This window comes from Notolabrus celidotus, chromosome 15 (assembly GCF_009762535.1).
Source record: "Notolabrus celidotus isolate fNotCel1 chromosome 15, fNotCel1.pri, whole genome shotgun sequence".
In the NCBI taxonomy this organism is placed as follows: Eukaryota; Metazoa; Chordata; class Actinopteri; order Labriformes; family Labridae; genus Notolabrus; species Notolabrus celidotus.
In genome coordinates, this window is record NC_048286.1 from 22,845,632 (window position 1) to 22,862,998 (window position 17,367).

The 17,367-nt window shown below is 37.8% G+C and overlaps 1 protein-coding gene and 1 long non-coding RNA gene across 6 annotated transcripts in view; one reads left to right on the plus strand and one right to left on the minus strand.

Moving 5' to 3' along the window:
• LOC117827257 overlaps positions 1-1,039 on the minus strand; it is a 21,925-nt gene extending 20,886 nt beyond the window's left edge. For 3 of the 4 annotated variants that reach the window (XR_004634172.1, XR_004634170.1, XR_004634169.1), the window contains exon 1: positions 756-1,038. This is a non-coding gene — a long non-coding RNA (uncharacterized LOC117827257). Of the gene's footprint in view, positions 1-755 lie in introns of all 4 variants that reach the window. The other variant, XR_004634171.1, reaches the window with a different exon arrangement.
• A 112-nt stretch (positions 1,040-1,151) lies between these two features.
• On the plus strand, positions 1,152-16,729 carry pif1 (PIF1 5'-to-3' DNA helicase homolog (S. cerevisiae)). 2 transcript variants are annotated; one of them, XM_034703787.1, is made up of 13 exons: positions 1,152-1,283; positions 2,279-2,834; positions 2,989-3,112; positions 5,020-5,145; positions 5,744-5,897; positions 7,096-7,210; positions 7,479-7,585; positions 7,871-8,010; positions 8,820-8,926; positions 9,049-9,136; positions 9,599-9,744; positions 16,119-16,310; positions 16,413-16,729. In XM_034703787.1, the coding sequence occupies exons 2-13, from the start codon at positions 2,292-2,294 to the stop codon at positions 16,455-16,457; spliced, it is 1,887 nt and encodes a 628-aa protein (XP_034559678.1). In that variant the 5' UTR covers positions 1,152-1,283; positions 2,279-2,291; the 3' UTR covers positions 16,458-16,729. The 2 variants fall into 2 exon arrangements, with proteins under 2 accessions (XP_034559678.1, XP_034559679.1); XM_034703788.1 differs by having other exon boundaries at positions 1,154-1,283; positions 2,282-2,834.
• Positions 16,730-17,367: the final 638 nt, after the last annotated feature.

Here is a 17,367-nt window from a genome sequence, read left to right on the forward strand (position 1 = left end):
GATCCTAAATTAAGAGCCGTTCGGGAGTCGAAAGAGCCGACTCTTCTTTGGGAGCCAAGCTAAGAGAGCCGACTCTCTGAAAAGAGCCGAACTTCCCATCACTAGTCGACAGACCGTATTTTCTTCTCATGCCAAACTATGAAAACCTTCTGGACTGATATCCATGAATGGTTAAAAGTAAAAATTCAATCCATTCCTATTTCTTTTTCAGTAAATGACACAACTGTTGGTTTGATATTAAAAAATAAAAGTGATGAAGTCTGCTTGTAACATAATCCTGTGCCTCTCAAAATTCTTTATTCATAAAAACAGGACTATGAAATCTCCCCCAAAATTTGTTGTTTTTCTATATTAATTCCAAATATACCTAAAATAATTTCCCTAAAAGAGTTCCTCACTGAAATGTAAAATTATTCCCTTTCCTTACTCAACTTACTTTATTATTTATTTTCTATGTATGTATAATTTTCTCATTTACCTTAAATTACCAACTGAGGCTGTATTGTTTCTGTATCTTTAATGATTATGTATGATGCTCCTTCTGAATGTACCCAATGTTTGTTATGTACATCTATAATAAAGTTGAAGAAAAAAAATCTGCTTTAATTGTATGTTCAATAGTTTGATTAACTTGTACAACAGTAAAAACAACTTATAGTATCACATCAAAAATTCAAATTACACATGTCTCACTTTAGTTCAATCAAATGTGAAAACAGAAAAGTCAGATTTATCTAACATATGTAAAACTTTACCTTCTTGTTCTTGTTCTCCGTAATGAAACCCCGACAGGCCATACACTGGGAAGTGTAATACTGCCCTCGGCAGGCTAGGCTTGATTGCAAATGTTATACTTTGGCATACAGGCCGGTTCATTACAAAAACTGTGTCTGTTCTGCCGCTTGATAGGAGCTGTGACAGTGTCTCAGAGGAAAATATGTATTTTAAAGAAAGCGAGGAGAATACAACACTTTGAGCATTTCCCTTTAAATTTGCCATGTTGCTGTTCACGACTTCCGTATTTCCCGCAAATTTGACGTCAACACTCGTATACCAGCGATTGGTCTACGACTACCACGTGGTTATTCTACCCGCGTTTGATTAGACGCCGATTTACACCTCCCTTTCCTGATTGGCCCGGAGCGTCGCTCAGCTATTGGTTGATTTCACGCACTGACAATTTGAAATCTGACTGTGTTTAGTCTTCACAGACTGAGGAGGAGCAGCTGCACAGAGAAAGGAAGACATACAAACATTTTGGCATTATTTGTTTGGAAACAAAGGTAAGCATTGAACAAAACGCATACAGCATTAACTTATTAGTGCGTTTCCAAACGCAGTGATTACATTTTAATTTACATTTTAAACATGGCGTGTAGGGATTGAATGTAGTATAGCTACGATACATTGTCTTACACATAGAGTATATTCATAGTCTGTTTATAGTCTCACCTCAGGCTGTTCAGGCTAAAGTAGTTTTACTTTTGATGCATTTCCGTTCTTTTACTTTTAACTAAAACTTAACCCTAAGTCAGGCATGTCTAAAGTACGGCCCGGGGGGCAATTGCGGCCGAAGGTCCATTTATGTATGACCCCAAGCTTCCATCTTAAAGTGTGTTATTAATAGAAAGAAATTAATCACCTTCTGAATTATGTGTACATTTGCAGTTTCTTTCAAGCGCAAAAACAAAACTAAAGTCAATTTAGAAACGTCTCAAAAAGCTTCATATGGACTACCTGTCTAAAGCCAAAGCACTGGGAATTCTGCAAGACGGCAATAAAGAAGAAACACAAGAACTCTTAAAGCTGACAGGTTTTCAAATTAATGATTTTCTCATGATTGGAAAATGTTCTTGATGAACACAAAAGGTCAGAAGACACAAAAGAGGACAAAAGACAAGATCAAAATTATGAAATTGTACAGTAAATGCAAAATTTGGTGCATAAAAAATGTTCAGAAGCCAGGAAAATAATTATTTTGTTCTTAAAATGTTGTCTGCTAGAAGAAGATAACGTTTGCTAATGTTTACATGGCTTGTGGAGAACTGAGGACTTCCTAGTTACTGTTTTATTGAGATTTTTTTTTTTAAATAATTGTTATTAAATAGATATTTCATATATAACTTTTAGGATTCCAAAGTCTCAGTAGGAGCCACTGGCCCTGAGGTATTCTGACAACATCATATGTGGCCCTCTTTGAAAAAAGTTTGGACACCCCTGCCTTAAGCTGTCTCAGCAGAATGCTGGTCTTCAACAAATCTGAACTCTTTTTATCTAGCAGAGTTTTTGCAATGGAGGATGGTGGCCAGCTGCAGTGCTGTGTGACGGTGGAGCAGCTGAATGCCTCCGGCCAGGCCACACGGAGGCAGGTCATCCGCAAAGCCTCTGTCATTCTGGGCCGCAATGAGTTCCAGGAGATCATCCTTCGGATCCACGACGGAAAAGTCCCACAAAGTTACCGCCTCCGAGAGTTTAAACTGTTCACAAAGTTTGCCAGAGAAGGAAAATGCACTGTCAAACTTCTCCCTGAAAACATCCAGGTGCTCATGTCCAACTGCCCCCCTGACAAACTGAACCTCTTTCTAAAAACCCTGAGCATCAAGCACCAGGCCTGGCAGGCCAGCAAGCCTCTGAACGACAGAGAGAAGCTCAAAGCTGGTCTGCCCCGCAGCTTTGAGTCCATCAGCCCCTTGCAGCAGAAAGACATCCAGAAAGCCAACGAGCTGAGGAGTAAAGCTGCTCCTAAAGGCCTGACTGACTGCACCAATAAGACAGCTGTGGCAGGGACAGGGAAGCAGGTCAAGAGGTCCAGGAGTGACACCAACTTCAGCCCAGTAAGTTGAGCACATGTTCACAAAATACCACCAGTACAACTGTATTTATGTGTCTTTATCTGTAGCACACAGCAATGTAAAACTTTCACATCCCCTCCCTTTGGATGGTATCTATTAAGCGGCATTATGTAAAAAATCTCTGATTTTTTTTCAGGTCAAGTCTAACCCAACTAAGAAGCCCATCCTGTCTTTGCCAACACGAAAGCTCAATAAAGAACAGACAGCTGTACTCAGTGCTGTGCTGAGTGGCAAGAACGTCTTCTTTACTGGAAGTGCAGGTGAGTTCTACTCTAAGCAGACATGCATTCATACACCTAATCCTATCAGTTTACCCATAGTTATGAGCACTTTCTGTGGTTTTCTTAAGGTTCTAACTTATTTATCGAGCTATCTTGAGAGAACACTGTTTTTTCCGCCAATTTCCATATTTGTTTCATGCTTTTGCAACTCAGAATTACAAGTTATGATTTATTTATTTATTGTACATATAAAAGAACAAAACAAAACTTTGCTTGTTCAATAACACGAGCCAAGATATAACAGATAAAATTCAATAATAGAATTAACCATCAACATGTTATGTGCAGGAGGAGCCAAAAAAAACCTAACAGGCTTGTCGAGTGGCCCTCCATAGAAAACACTTAACACAAAGACAAAGTATCAATGTAGAAACAGAATATCTACATACAAAACAAAAAAGGACTAATAAGAGGGAGTAATATTTAAAATAATGATGAAAAGAAAAGTTAGAAAACAAACAAAACGAAAAAGAACAGAATATTTATGATCATCTGATGTTGAAGCTCCTTTGAGTTGCGTCAATTTTGGTGACCCCTGTGGACAAGTTGGATGAAGTATCTATTTGCCAGTCATATACTGAGGTTTTGCCCTGACACAAATTGAAAAAAGAACCCTTCTTTGTATTATGTTTTCAGAGTGCATTCACAGTTATTATTGTGTGGGGGGGAAAAAAAGAATGTTTCAGCAATGTCCTTCATGGCTTGGTCTGACAACCTAGAAAGGATCAATTTTCTCTCTAATGGCCTTGTTTGCTTCTGTGACTCACAAAGAAGCATTATCTCAGACTATTTCATTACCAGTTGAAACTCCTGAAGGGAGCTTTCTGGTGAGAGAAAAAACAGAAATTAACTTGTCGCAAATTTAAATGAAATGTTTGGATACATGTCCACTCAGGGCTTCTTATTTAATTTAATAACTTAGTTTATCTGAGAAAGATTTCCTTTCTTTTTTGTTGCTCCTCAAAAAAGGATCATCCAGAGTGCCTTCCCTTCTTAACTTGTAGATTAATTTTGATTATTCTTTCAACTGCATTTAATTCACTCAAAATATATGTTTCATGGTTTTATACTAAGGGAATTGTATCATTAGTGTATGTCTTTGAAACCCTAATGGTTTTATGACCTGCTTGTTTTAAAATACTCAATTCAATTCGATTCAATTTGCTTTATTGGCATGAACAAAGACATGTTGTTGCCAAAGCACATACAATTCATACACATATTACATTACATATTCATTACATTACATATTCATTACATATAATATATATATCATATTTCATACGCATTAAGAAACGATGGCGTACAGCATAGCTCAATGTCCTCACTTGCTCATAAAACCTTCCCCTAAAATCTGATATTATGGGATGGTGCGTCCCTGTAACAGGCAGACACATATTTAGCAGCCAGAGGAGCTGCTGACCCTTTCCCCAGGAGAACTTGACAGTTTCTCTTCTGGGGTTAATGTTGGGAGGTTTGTTACCATTTTAGTAATTTCCCTGTAGTGGGAATTTCTTAGTAAAGATAACTTGCTACAGTGGAGGAGGAAGTGCATCTGTCTCTATGTCCCCTGTAGAGCAGTGAGCACATAGACGCTCCTCTCTGGGCAGCCATGTCTGCCTGTATCTCCCTGTCTCTACAGCTAGCTGGTGGTCACTCAGCCTGTATTTGGTCAGGATACGTCTTTGTTTTGTATCTCAATACATAATACAATACTCCATGTCTGCTATATTTACTAGTATATTTACCTGGATTAATCATTATTGTTAGACGTTGTAGTATCTTTACATAGATTTAAATCAATATTAGAAAACTTGCATTGGTTTATCCCCCTCTTTGAATAAACAGATAACTGCATGAGATTGTATGTTGAATTTGTTTTCCAGGCACAGGGAAGTCCTTTTTACTGAAGAGGATCATGGGCTCTCTGCCACCAAAGAGCACCTATGCAACAGCCAGCACAGGAGTGGCTGCATGTCACATTGGCGGGACAACGTTACACAGCTTTGCTGGTCAGTTGTTGTGTCTCTCTGAGGAGAGAAAAAAATGATTTTATATAAGCTTGACACAAATAGACCTCAGGAAATGACACGTAATCAGCAGTGGGAGATGAGGCATTATCAGAATAATTGGTCTGTCTGCTGTTTTCACCAAAAGCTCCTCCTGAAATTAGTCTGTACCAGTGACTATCTCATATCCTGAGAAGACTTTCCATGTAAAGTGAGACAAAACAAAAGACAAAGCATGAAGTCTCCAAAATGTTCTCAAAAGATGGCAGAAATAACTTTCAATTTTTTTAACAACTATATGCCAAATAGGTCAATGTTACATCATTATCTTCTGTAACATCAACACAATCTTTTTGCCATTGATCTTTTTCTTTTGCATTTTTACTTTTGAAGCTTTTTATTGCAGTGTATGGGTGTTGGCCTATAATACTTAATACACCTTTAATTTAAACACAGAGGAATTATCAGATATCTGCCCGAACATTGGGATATTTTGAATTAAACTCCAATATGTTGTAGGGGCTACGTCATGCCAGGATTTTGGATGTGTGTTATTCATTTGTGTCTTTTCTGACCATCTGTGTTTGTGTGCTGTCTTCAGGTATCGGCTCAGGTGCGGCCCCTCTGGAGCAGTGCATTGAACTGGCTCAGAGGCCCGGTGTGCTGCAACACTGGACCAGCTGTCGACACCTCATCATTGATGAGGTCTCCATGGTGGAGGCTCAGTTCTTTGACAAGCTCGAGTCAGTGGCTAGGTAAGACAAGACTAAAACTACAGACACTTGATCACACCTTGTAGAAATGAACATATGCATTGAAAGGTTTAAGGAAGATATGACAGTTTGTCTTAACTTTTACAGGTCTGTAGAAGATAAGTTATATTTTATTGGCAGGAATGTATTGTATCTGAGTTTCCAAACCCTTGTTGGGAAACACTTTCACACACATCCTCCATGGACTTGAATCTCCTCTGTTGCATCAGTTTATGTGTGTTGCTGCAGAGAATTACACTTTTTGGATGAATCATTTTAACACTTTGTCAACAATGTTAACAAATTCAAATTTATTGGTACCACAGTTCATGGCTGTGGTTGGATTGGCTGATTGGTTTAGTTAGCAGCACTGTGATTGAAACTCTGGTGTAACACATTGCAATTCAGATTAAATAAAATACGAGGTAATCAAGTATAAAAATGCCCAATTAACTGTAATTGTAATTGTACCTTCTCTCTGCCTCCTTTGGATGAAAATATGCATACAAATGAAAATTCAAACCCCCCTTTATACAGTATTTCCAAGTTTGCAGCTCTCCAAACTTTCTTGTGGCCTTTTCAAAATTAGTTTTTATTTTGCAAATATCTCTCTATCAAGACCTGCACCTCCAGATTCTTGAACAACTTCTGTCTGCATGCCATAGAAGAACTGAGCTTCAAATGTTTAAAGATTACGTTGCAATAAATACTGAGATTGTGTTTTTCAGTTTCAGATTCTTTGTAGCTCCGCCCACCCAGTATTAATTCTATGTATTTTATCTTTGTGTCCAATGTTGCTGTTTTTATATTGTATGTGCCACTAAGAAGAAGCACCTACTTTCACTCTACAGTTGTGCAATGACAGTGGATGCATTCTGATTTGGAAATGGGATTTTTTTAATCATTAGAGGCTGCAGAAGAACAGGATAAATGGCGGCAAGTTCATGTGTCACGTTTGCAAATTCAGTATACTAAGCTTTTAAACTGGAAAAACAAAAAAGGAAAATTTAAATGCATTACTTTTTAAAATAATTTTTCTTTTTCTTTATTTAGTAATATCATAGACAGACATTAGTTAAGAAACTAGTTGACAGATTAGCTGATGATGACAATAATGCTTAGTCGCAGTAATATGGAAACTTTTTATCATTGGGTTGTTCGTCCTCTGGCATTGACAGTGACATCTCTGCACTATTTGCAGGTCGGTGAGGAGGTCTACTGAGCCGTTTGGAGGCATCCAGCTGATCGTGTGCGGTGACTTCCTCCAGCTGCCTCCCGTGTCCAAGGGGAAGGAAAAGGCTAGCTTCTGCTTCCAGGTCGGACTACTGCGAATTCTACAACTTTATTATTTGTCAGAGCCATAAAATTAGCAAGACTGTGTGTCGGTTAAGGTCCTTTTAACGAAATAATCTTGCAATGTTTACACTGCAATAGTTTATTTTATTACTTATGAAACAGGGATAGAAAACCTGATTTAGCTGGTGTACTTTGAAGTGAAGTTTGTAAAGTCTCTCATGCGACTGTTTGTGTAAGTCAGAGCTGTACTGAGTCATTCACACATACTCATTGAGGTGTGTATTGCAGGCCAGGAGTTGGCGGAAGGTGATACAGCTCAACATGGAGCTCACAGAGGTGCGGAGGCAAACAGACCAGTCCTTCATCTCCCTCCTTCAGGCAGTAAGGGTGGGCAGGTAAAAAAAAGAAAAATCACTTTCCCTTTTTTCATTTTCAGTTTCATTGCAAAATTATTTTATACTTTTACAGTACTCCTTTTGCACACAGCTATCTTTATAGGGTTTTATAAAAATGTTTAGTATACTATGTTTAGAGTGTTAAATGAATGCTTTTAGAGTTGGAAGAGAGCTTTAAGGAACCGCAACCCATTTCTGTATCACAGGAAACACTGTTCTGCAGCAGACGCATTATTTTCTAAATCAAAAGTTCAATCAATTTCCATGTTAATAATCCCTGTTCAGGGTGACGGAAGAAGTCACTGCTAAGCTGTTGAAGAGCGCCTACCACCACATAGAGAAAGACGGCATCCTTGCCACTAGGCTGTGCACACACAAGGATGACGTGGAGCTCACAAACGAGAACAAACTCCAGCAGCTGCCAGGTTTGTACTCTCCTGTACGAGCTTACAGCTTTACAGCCTGGGGAGGGTGAGATATGGGCTCAGGTGAAAATTGGCAAAATTGTTATCTGTCGCTGGAGTCATTTGTGGCATTCTTGTTGAAACCAATTTCCTCTAAAGATATTATCAGTCTCAGGTGGACTTGTCTGGTTTTATGACTCATGTTGTTTCCTGTTCTTCTGTACTTTCATCACTTCTAAACCTGCATTGGGGAATTGAGAACTTTTTTTTTTAACTGGTGGTAGCTATTAAAGATATAAACAGATTTTCTGAAACCATTCTCTTGTTTGTGGTTGCCCACTCAGATATCTTTGGAGCCTAGTTATTCAAAAGCTATTGGATCAAATCTTGGGATTTGGTTTTTGAAAATAAGAAATTAGATTGTATCAGGTAATCCAGTCCTAGTTTTACACTGAAGAACCCTCCAGTTAGTATTTTTCACAACTTTTGAGTAGGATGGGGATTACTTTGAACCAAAATATAATTGACATTTTTTAGTTTGTGGATTTGGTGCCCTTTGTGATTAGATTGCATGCAGCATTTGTGAGGAGTGCTAGTAATAACGGATTTGGTCATCTTTAAAAGTCTATCTAGACAAGTTGACTCAATCCACTTATGGAAGGACATAAATATGATGAATTAAGTGATTCTTCATAGCAAAAGAAATGGATTTGAAGATGAGGATGATTTTGACCCTTTTTTTATATAAACAAATGAGCCCAGTTTATTTAGTTGAATGTTTCCTCTTCCCCATCATATCTGTATATAAAACGACTATTCTCATCTCTCAGGCTCGGTGCGTGTGTTTGAGGCCCTGGACAGTGACCCAGCCCTGGCGAAGACTATAGACGCTCACAGCCCAGTTAACAGAGTTATCCAACTCAAAGTGGGAGCTCAGGTGGGTCTAATTCTCAAATCCCACTGTGTACTGCAATTTGGCTTTTTAAAATTGCACTTTTGATATGCACTGAGAATCTCAGTTTGGGTTGAACAATGCTTTGAAATCTTGTGCTTTTTAAGGTCATGCTGGCAAAGAACCTGGATGTGGCCCGAGGTCTGGTGAACGGGGCGCGAGGGGTCGTAGTTGGTTTTGAGTCAGGAAAACACGGTAAGTTTATCTTGAAACATATTAGTATCCTTCGGAGAAAAGTAATTATGAATTGTATCCATGAAGAATCTGCCAGAATATTTGGACAATTTTACAACTTGGTGTAAAACTTTTAAAGATGTAACTGTAGCTGTGTAACTGCTGAAGAGATGTTAGGGTTCAAAGCAGTAGCTACACACTTAAATCACTCAAGTCAAGCCTGAACCCCAATCACAACCCTCTGTCTAAATGTTAATTCCTCTTCTGCTATTAAAATGTACAGCTTCCACAGCACTGCAGTTGCTTGTATCTGCTCCTGATGACATTAGAAACATCTTTTCAGGGTCTTTAATTGAAGAAAAACTTAAGGTCAGGCAGAAACAAGATGGCTAAAACCTTTCATGAAAATCCACTGATTGTATTTTCAGCAACAACGCTGGATTTGTTTTGAATTATTCAGTGACTCATTCTTTGTTTCCCCAGGAGTCCCACGTGTGCGTTTCATGTGTGGTGTCACAGAGGCGCTGAAGCCTGAGCGCTGGGTGTTTAAGTCTGGCGGTGGGATCCACTTGAGTCGACAGCAGCTTCCACTCAAACTGGCCTGGGCCATCTCCATCCACAAGAGCCAGGTGAGCTCAGGCCCATGCAGTCACAGCAATACAAATACAACATCTCAACAAGCAAACATACAAGGGCAAAAGCTCCATGATGACTTTAACATATCTGTCTGGATGCCAGTGTGCAGTGTTGCTATGTACCTTTGCGTGCTGTCTGGGACTCTCTTCAAAGAATGACTCACTCCATTAATAGATAATTAATTTAATTGTCCTGAGACCAATTTATTTTTCTTTGATACTGTTTGCGCATGTCTCTGGGCAGACAGTTTGATTATTATGTCCCAGACAAGCTCAGTCATTGTCCACATTATTGCTTATAATCCAAGGTTAAGAGCCACATGGGAGAGAGGAGTGTGTCAAAAATACAAACTGTGTTCATATGAGAGCACTTATTTCTGTGTTTATCACTCACATGACTGGATGTTCCAGGAATTCACCAGCAACATGATCAATTCTCGTTTCAAATGGATTCATTTCCAAACCAGCACAGTGTCAGGAAAATAAAACGCACTAGCATATTGATGTTATGCATCTCTTTGCTATTGTCTTGAATTTTGCAGTGGCTTGAATTTCGTCATGAATTTTATCCAGACATATTCGTGCTCCCAGAGGATAAAACTTAATACAGGCTTTGTAGTCGCCATGCAGGCCAGACTTGTTCCTTCTCGGGTGGAATATATCAATATTTACTGGATGGGCCAGCAGAAATGTCTTTGGCACAGACATTAATGGTCTACAGTCCAGGCTGCCCTGAAATCTGGTTCAGATATTCCTGTTACATTGGTTTTTGTTTCTCTCTGCATACTGATTTTTAAATTTACTCAATGTTTCATGTTAATGAAATACCTGAAAATGTGCTGATTTTTCCATCAGCCTAACTTTGTGTTTCATATGTTATCCTGCTGATACTATGATGTCTAATGGGTTTGTGAAGACATAGTTGATTCCATGTAAATGACATGCTTGGGCAAACGTCAATAGATTAAATATGATCAGAGATTAAATACTCTGCATAAACAATCATACACCAGACCAGGTTAAAACAAACTGGATGACAGTCTTTAGATTTCTAAAGTTGACTCGATGACTTGAAAGTTATGTTTAGCTCCAACATCAGAAGAATGTCAAATGGAAAAAAGCGCTACTGTACTCATAAGGTTGGTGTTTTCATTGTTTGAGTATTAGCATACTAGATTTGTCATTTAACATTAGAAAATGGATAATAACTATTGTTGAATGTAAAACAGCCAAATAAAAAGAATTGTTAAAAACAAAGAGCTAAGTATTAGAAGTTTTGGACATACAACTGCCACAGGAGAATAACCAACAATTAGTCAAGTTCCTGTCTGAATACTCTTAACCTACCTGTCTTGCCAGATGAACAACATATAATACTAACAGATGTAGTAACTGGTTCAGAACTACAAAATGCTTTTTCCAAGCTTAAAGAAAACAAATCACCTGACCTGGACAGCTTACTGTCAGAACCAGGCTTTTTGACTTGGGTTAATGCCCAGCCTGCTCAGAGTTTGTAATACGACTCTAAAGGAGGACATAAAACTCCCATCATGGAACAAATAAGTGATTTTAAAAGAAGGAAAATAAAAATTAGATTATGGATGAGACAGCCCAGGTTCTGTGTTGAATTTTGATTACAAACTGTACATAGCCATTCTTGTAAGACGATTGAAAGGATTCTATCAGAGCTTTATTTTTATGTATTTTATTTAACCTTTGTTTAACCAGATGAGACCCATTGAAATCAAGACCTCATTTACAAGGGCGACCTGGCCAAGAGGTCAGCAGCACATGTCAAAATAAATGGCACAACTCAACAGCATGGAGCATATATACAGACAGTATATAGAATCAATCATTTTAAAGTGCAACTTATTTTCAAATAAAGTGCAATTTGTGATTACAAAACAGCATTTAAAAACACAGGCACTGTTCTGGGGTCTGTCTTTCATTTAAGATTGACCCAAAGGTGTCCAGTGAGATAAGATCTGACAAATTCAAATCCTTCTGGAGCGTATTCCAAGCAGGAGGAGCAGCAAAACTGAACGCTCATGCATTATAATCAGATTGGGTCTATTTTAGAAAGAAAAACCCATGACAACATTAGACAATCATTGTACATGTAAAAACATCAAGAATAATTATGGTGAAGCTTCGTTTATCAGGCTTGATAATCAGAAAGTCTTGGAGTACTCTTTGCAGTAAACCATCAGCTTGGTTTTAAATAAAAGGTTCTCTGTCAGACTGCAGTTTAGGTTGCCCTGTGTCACCATAGAGCCTCTCACATAGTTAATAAGAGACAAAGCGTGTCAAAGGAATCTGTATAAGTGGAGAAGACCACAAGGTGGCACTGTATGCTGATGACATTTAAGTTGAGAGGAACACTTCATTTATTGAGATATTAAGCAGACCTACAGAATATAAACAAAGATGTACTTTCCCCCAAAAAAACACCAGAAAAAGAGAAAGGGTCTGTCTCAAATTGGACCAGAAATCGTCGAAATACTTCGGTATAAATTTACCATAAAAAAATCCTTCAATGGCTGAGACTCCAAGGTGGAATCAAATTTATTTTTTTTGCTCTTGGTCAAAGAATTGACTCTGTGAAAATGAACAGTCTGCCACGTTATCTTTTCTTATTTCAAGCTCTGCCTGTAGAAATTCCTCTCCAACACTTTCTGAATTAAACAAGGTAATCTCCATATTTCTTGTGTGGGGAAAAACCCAAGGGTAAAACTAAAATCCCTACAACTTTAAAAGAATGGAGGATGACTGGCCCTTCAGCATTTTAAGGATTACATCTATACACTACAAAGCAAACCCTTAACTATCATCCATACCCCATTGTTCCAAGCCAAGTGGGAAGACATTGAAGTGTATTATAAACAACAGTGGAATACAATTTAAGAAGAAAAAACTTAATGATAAAAGTCAAATAATGTATAGTTATGATTATGATCCTGGGTTTAAACTTGATACAAATGGATCATAGATTTAGCTTATGGATCACAAACAACATTTTTCTTTGATAGAAAATTATCAACTGAGAAACTTTGAACACCTGTAAAGAAAGCATGCTCTCTAATAGCAGGTTTTTACAGATATCTCCAAATATACAGTCATTTTGAACTTAACACAAGAAATAAAACAGACTTTGGTGATCTAGTTTTGAGGTTATTTACAGGACACATGGTAAAGAAACCACACACCACAGATGATGTTGGAGAAAATGGAAGACGGAGGGCAATTTGTTAGTATCAAGTAAAGTTTATTGAGCTGTGTGTAAACTACTCTCATGTTTGCCGTGAATTTGGATGGAGGTGTTTTATTTGTTTACATTACACCAAAGCTGGAGAATATTTTCACGGGAGGGGGTTTTAAAAGTTGGAGGCTGTGAAGTCGACAGGAAACCATTGGCATATTTTCTGTAAAGACCCTTCTGGGTAGACCATGAAGCAGTAAAAAAATGTACTTAATACTGACCTGCCCCTTCAGTTTAACACATACTTGGGAGGTGTAGATTTTCAGGCAAGGCCTCTTGATGAATATCTGTTTGGCATTTTGATTTCTGCCTGTAAAGAAGCTATTACATGGTGTTGGTTGTTTCCTGATCCCCCACAACACAGGAGTGGATTTATAAATGATCAGTGATGTAATGATATTTATCTTCTGGAGTGGTCTCCTTTTGTTAGCCTATTCAAAAAGATGAGTTAATTAAATTCTTGACTGAGTGGGTTTAATATCTAAGACCTCTACAGACGGATTTCGTGTTACCAAACAAGTGTACTGTAACACTGTCTTGTCTTCCCTAATCTCAAGTTTTTTGTTTAACTTTCTCTCTCCAAGTTCTCCCTGATATGCTTCTGGGAACTAATGTTTATCCAGACTGTATTTAGTTCTAACCATCCTTTAAAAACTGAGAACTGCAGTGGAAATTAAATGACTCTTTAAATTAAGATTTTTTTTTTAAATCCAACAAAACAATAACAACACAGAACTAAATCAAGGGGAAACATTTAATGTCCCTCTTTAAAGTTTAATAAAAAAGCAAGCTTTACCAATTTTAAAATTTGAGGTAATATATTCTTTTAAGTGTGAATGAAGCCATTTGTTTATTTTTTTTTTAATCAACTATCTTTATTTAAACTTGAAAATCATTGAGAGCGAAGCCCTCATTTACAATGACGTTGAGCATATAAAAGGCAAGGCAAGGCAAGGCAGCTTTATTTGTATAGCGCATTTCATACACGAGGGCAACTCAATGTGCTTTACATTAACACATTAAAAGCATTGGAGACATTCAGACAAGCATAAAAGAACATAATTAAAATGACAAATATGATAAAACAGAAAAGAAAAGGAAAATTAGAAATATATTAAAAATTACATTAAAATTTTAATTTAAAGTGGGTTAAAATAATCTAAGATAGGAAGGCAGAGGTAAATGAAAAAGTCTTAATCTTTGATTTAAAAGAGGTGAGAGTTTGAGCAGACCTACAGCTTTCAGGGAGTGTGTTCCAGATATGTGGTGCATAATGACTAAACGCTGCTTCACCATGTTTCGTTCTGACTCTAGGAACTGAAAGCAGACCAGTACCTGATGACCTCAGAGGTCGAGGTGGTTCATAAAGTAGTAGCAGATCAGCAATGTATTTTGGGCCTAAACCATTCAGTGCTTTATAAACCATCAGCAGGATTTTAAAGTCTATTCTCTGACAGACAGGAAGCCAGTGTAGAGATCTAAGAACTGGAGTAATGTGGTCTACTTTTTTGGTCCTTGTTAGGACTCGAGCAGCAGCATTCTGTATGAGCTGCAGTCGTCTGATGGACTTTTTAGGGAGTCCTGTAAAGACCCCGTTACAGTAGTCTAGTCTGCTAAAGATAAATGCATGGACGAGTTTTTCTGCATCCTGCTGAGACATAAGTCCTTTAATCTGTGATATATTCTTAAGGTGATAGTAGGCTGACTTTGTAATTGTCTTAATGTGGCTGCTGAAATTAAGGTCTGAGTCTATGACTACACCAAGGTTTCTGGCTTGGTTTGAACATTTCATCATTGCAGATTGGAGCTGAGCAGTAACCTTTAACCTTTCTTCCTTGGCTCCAAAAACAATCATTTCAGTTTTTTCTTTGTTTAACTGAAGAAAGTTCTGGCTCATCCAGTCATTGATTTGTTCAATGCATTTACTCAGTGTTTGTATGGGACTATAATCCCCTGGTGATATGGTGATGTAAATGTGTGTGTCATCTGCATAGCTATGGTATTTTATTTGGTTGTTTCTTATTATCTGACCTAAGGGGAGCATGTAGATGTTGAATAGTAGAGGCCCCAGAATGGATCCTTGAGGTACTCCACATACGATTTTCATCCGCTCAGATGTGTATTTACCTATAGACACAAAATAGTCCCGGTCATTTAAATAGGACTTAAGCCAATTTAGTACTGCACCAGAGATTCCCACCCACACATTAAAATGCATGACAAGCCAATAAAGGATGAAACCTTAAAATAATGATGATCAATTAAAAACAGACAACAATTAAAAAGTAATGTTAAAACCATTGAAAAGCAATGTTCACACAAAGTCAGTTCAAACAGGTACAATCAGAGGTTAAAAACTTTAAAACTACTGATTTAAAATGACTAAAAATGAATGCATTTGTTTCTTTTAAAGTGCTATTAAGGGAGTTCCATGCAGATGGTGAAGAAAAGCCAAAGGCAGATTTTCCAAGCTCTGAATTAACTCTCCTATAAGACTAGGTTCAGTAAGCCTACAACCAGTGTATCACCTTTTTCAAAAAAGGTTCTGGGGGTGTATTGATGACCTGTGTAGGTTTGAGACGTGACCATGTAATAATACCATCCCTTATTCCTGCAAGCTATGGACACTGACTCTTCTCCCCCTCCACTTCCTGTCTACATCCATCAGAGTGTGATCAAATAACTGTCTTCACCTACCAGTCATCTGTCTCACCAGCAGCTCCCACTCTCCTCCCACAGCAGGTTGCATATCTGCAAACTCTGAAATCAGTCAGAAGTAAAAGGTGCCCCTGGGTAATTGAGGTCATTGGTCACAAGTAGTGCGTCACCAGTGAATGAGTACAGCTGAGGAGCTAAAGGGGAAATAAAAATCAATCTAATACCTGTAAACACTCAGACACACAGGGGACATAATAGAAAAATAGTAGGTGAGATTAACCAGGTGGAAAGATAACTGAGTGTCATTGAATAGTGAAATTACTGCTAAGATTTCTTCATGCTTTTGTGCTGCATTTTTGTCACTTTTTTTTTATTCATCAACACACTGCTTTAAGGTCTTTTGTCCATCACTCTATCCTAAATCCAGTGTGTCTTTCATACCTGTTAGGGGATGACACTGGACTGTGTGGAGATCTCTCTGGCTCGTGTGTTTGAGAGTGGACAGGCGTACGTGGCTTTGTCTCGGGCTCGGAGCTTAGAGGGTCTGAGGGTGATGGACTTTGACCCCCGCGTTGTAAGAGCGGATCCAGACGTTCTCGTCTTCTACACCAGACTGAGGAAGGAGAGGCTGCTCTTGCAGGTCAAAACAGGGCTTCTCAACACATCCAATATTGTTGAGTGACATCTGTTTTTTTCATGCTATTCAGTGTTTTAAAATAATCCCTCCCTCTGCTCTCCTCAGGCCTCCATGGATGATTTCATTGGAAACAAAGAAAACTCCTGGTGAGAGGGTGAATTCATCATCATCATCTTCTGTAACATTGTGCACCATGTGCATAACTTATCTACACATATTTTATACCTCTTGGGACAGTTTGTTAATATTAAATCACACTTTAAATTTACAATCACAACTACCTCAGTTTTCTGTAACTGGTGGTTATACTGCCCCCATGTGGTCAATGCTGTTTTTTAATTTTTTTTAAGAGCCTATTTTTAAGATATTTTGTATTTATCATGGTTTTTGCTTTGTATCTGAATAAAGTCTTAGTCAACTTATATTTGTGAGTGAAGCATTGATTCTGCATCTGATCATTTTTGAGCAGGTAATATGAACTTAAATGGGCAAGATTTTTACCAGCCGTTCTTTATGAAGAGGCATTATTGCACTAATATCAAGATAACTAATTCAACTTTTCATTAATTTATAATTCTGTCATATTATTATAATTTTTTTTTAAAGTAACAGTGAATAAAATCGACATTACTGAAAGCAGAGTATGTTTTTGAAGAGGAATTTTCCTCTTCTTGACCTCTTGTCTACCCTTTAAATGAGTCGTTAGACCCCTCTGAAAACCCGGTTTAAATGACAAAGAATTAGATAAATGTAAAAATGTACTTGCCACAATCTTTCATCTGTTTTTAAACAATTTGAAAAGTATTTGTTGTTTCTTTAACTTAATAAAGTTTGTCATTTGTTTCAGTTCCAAACTGTTATAGATCCAACCCAGCGATTTTCTTTTTTACATGTACCCTTCATTATAGTGCAAGCCTGGAGTTCCTGTAGGTTAAAGTCTCTACTAAATCATGACCCTCCCCTCTGTTGAGATTTTATAAACATATAAATATATTAAGTCGAAGCAGAGAAATCAGTACTGGTTATTGTATCCCCAAAGTTTCATCTCTGTATGCCATAG

Coding starts and splice junctions, on each gene's coding strand:
- pif1 (XM_034703787.1), top strand. CDS start 2,292: ATGGAGGATGGTGGCCAGCTGCAGTGCTGTGTGACGGTGGAGCAGCTG. Junction 9,137..9,598: donor TTTTGAGTCAGGAAAACACG/GTAAGTTTATCT, acceptor TTGTTTCCCCAG/GAGTCCCACGTGTGCGTTTC. Junction 9,745..16,118: donor TCTCCATCCACAAGAGCCAG/GTGAGCTCAGGC, acceptor CATACCTGTTAG/GGGATGACACTGGACTGTGT.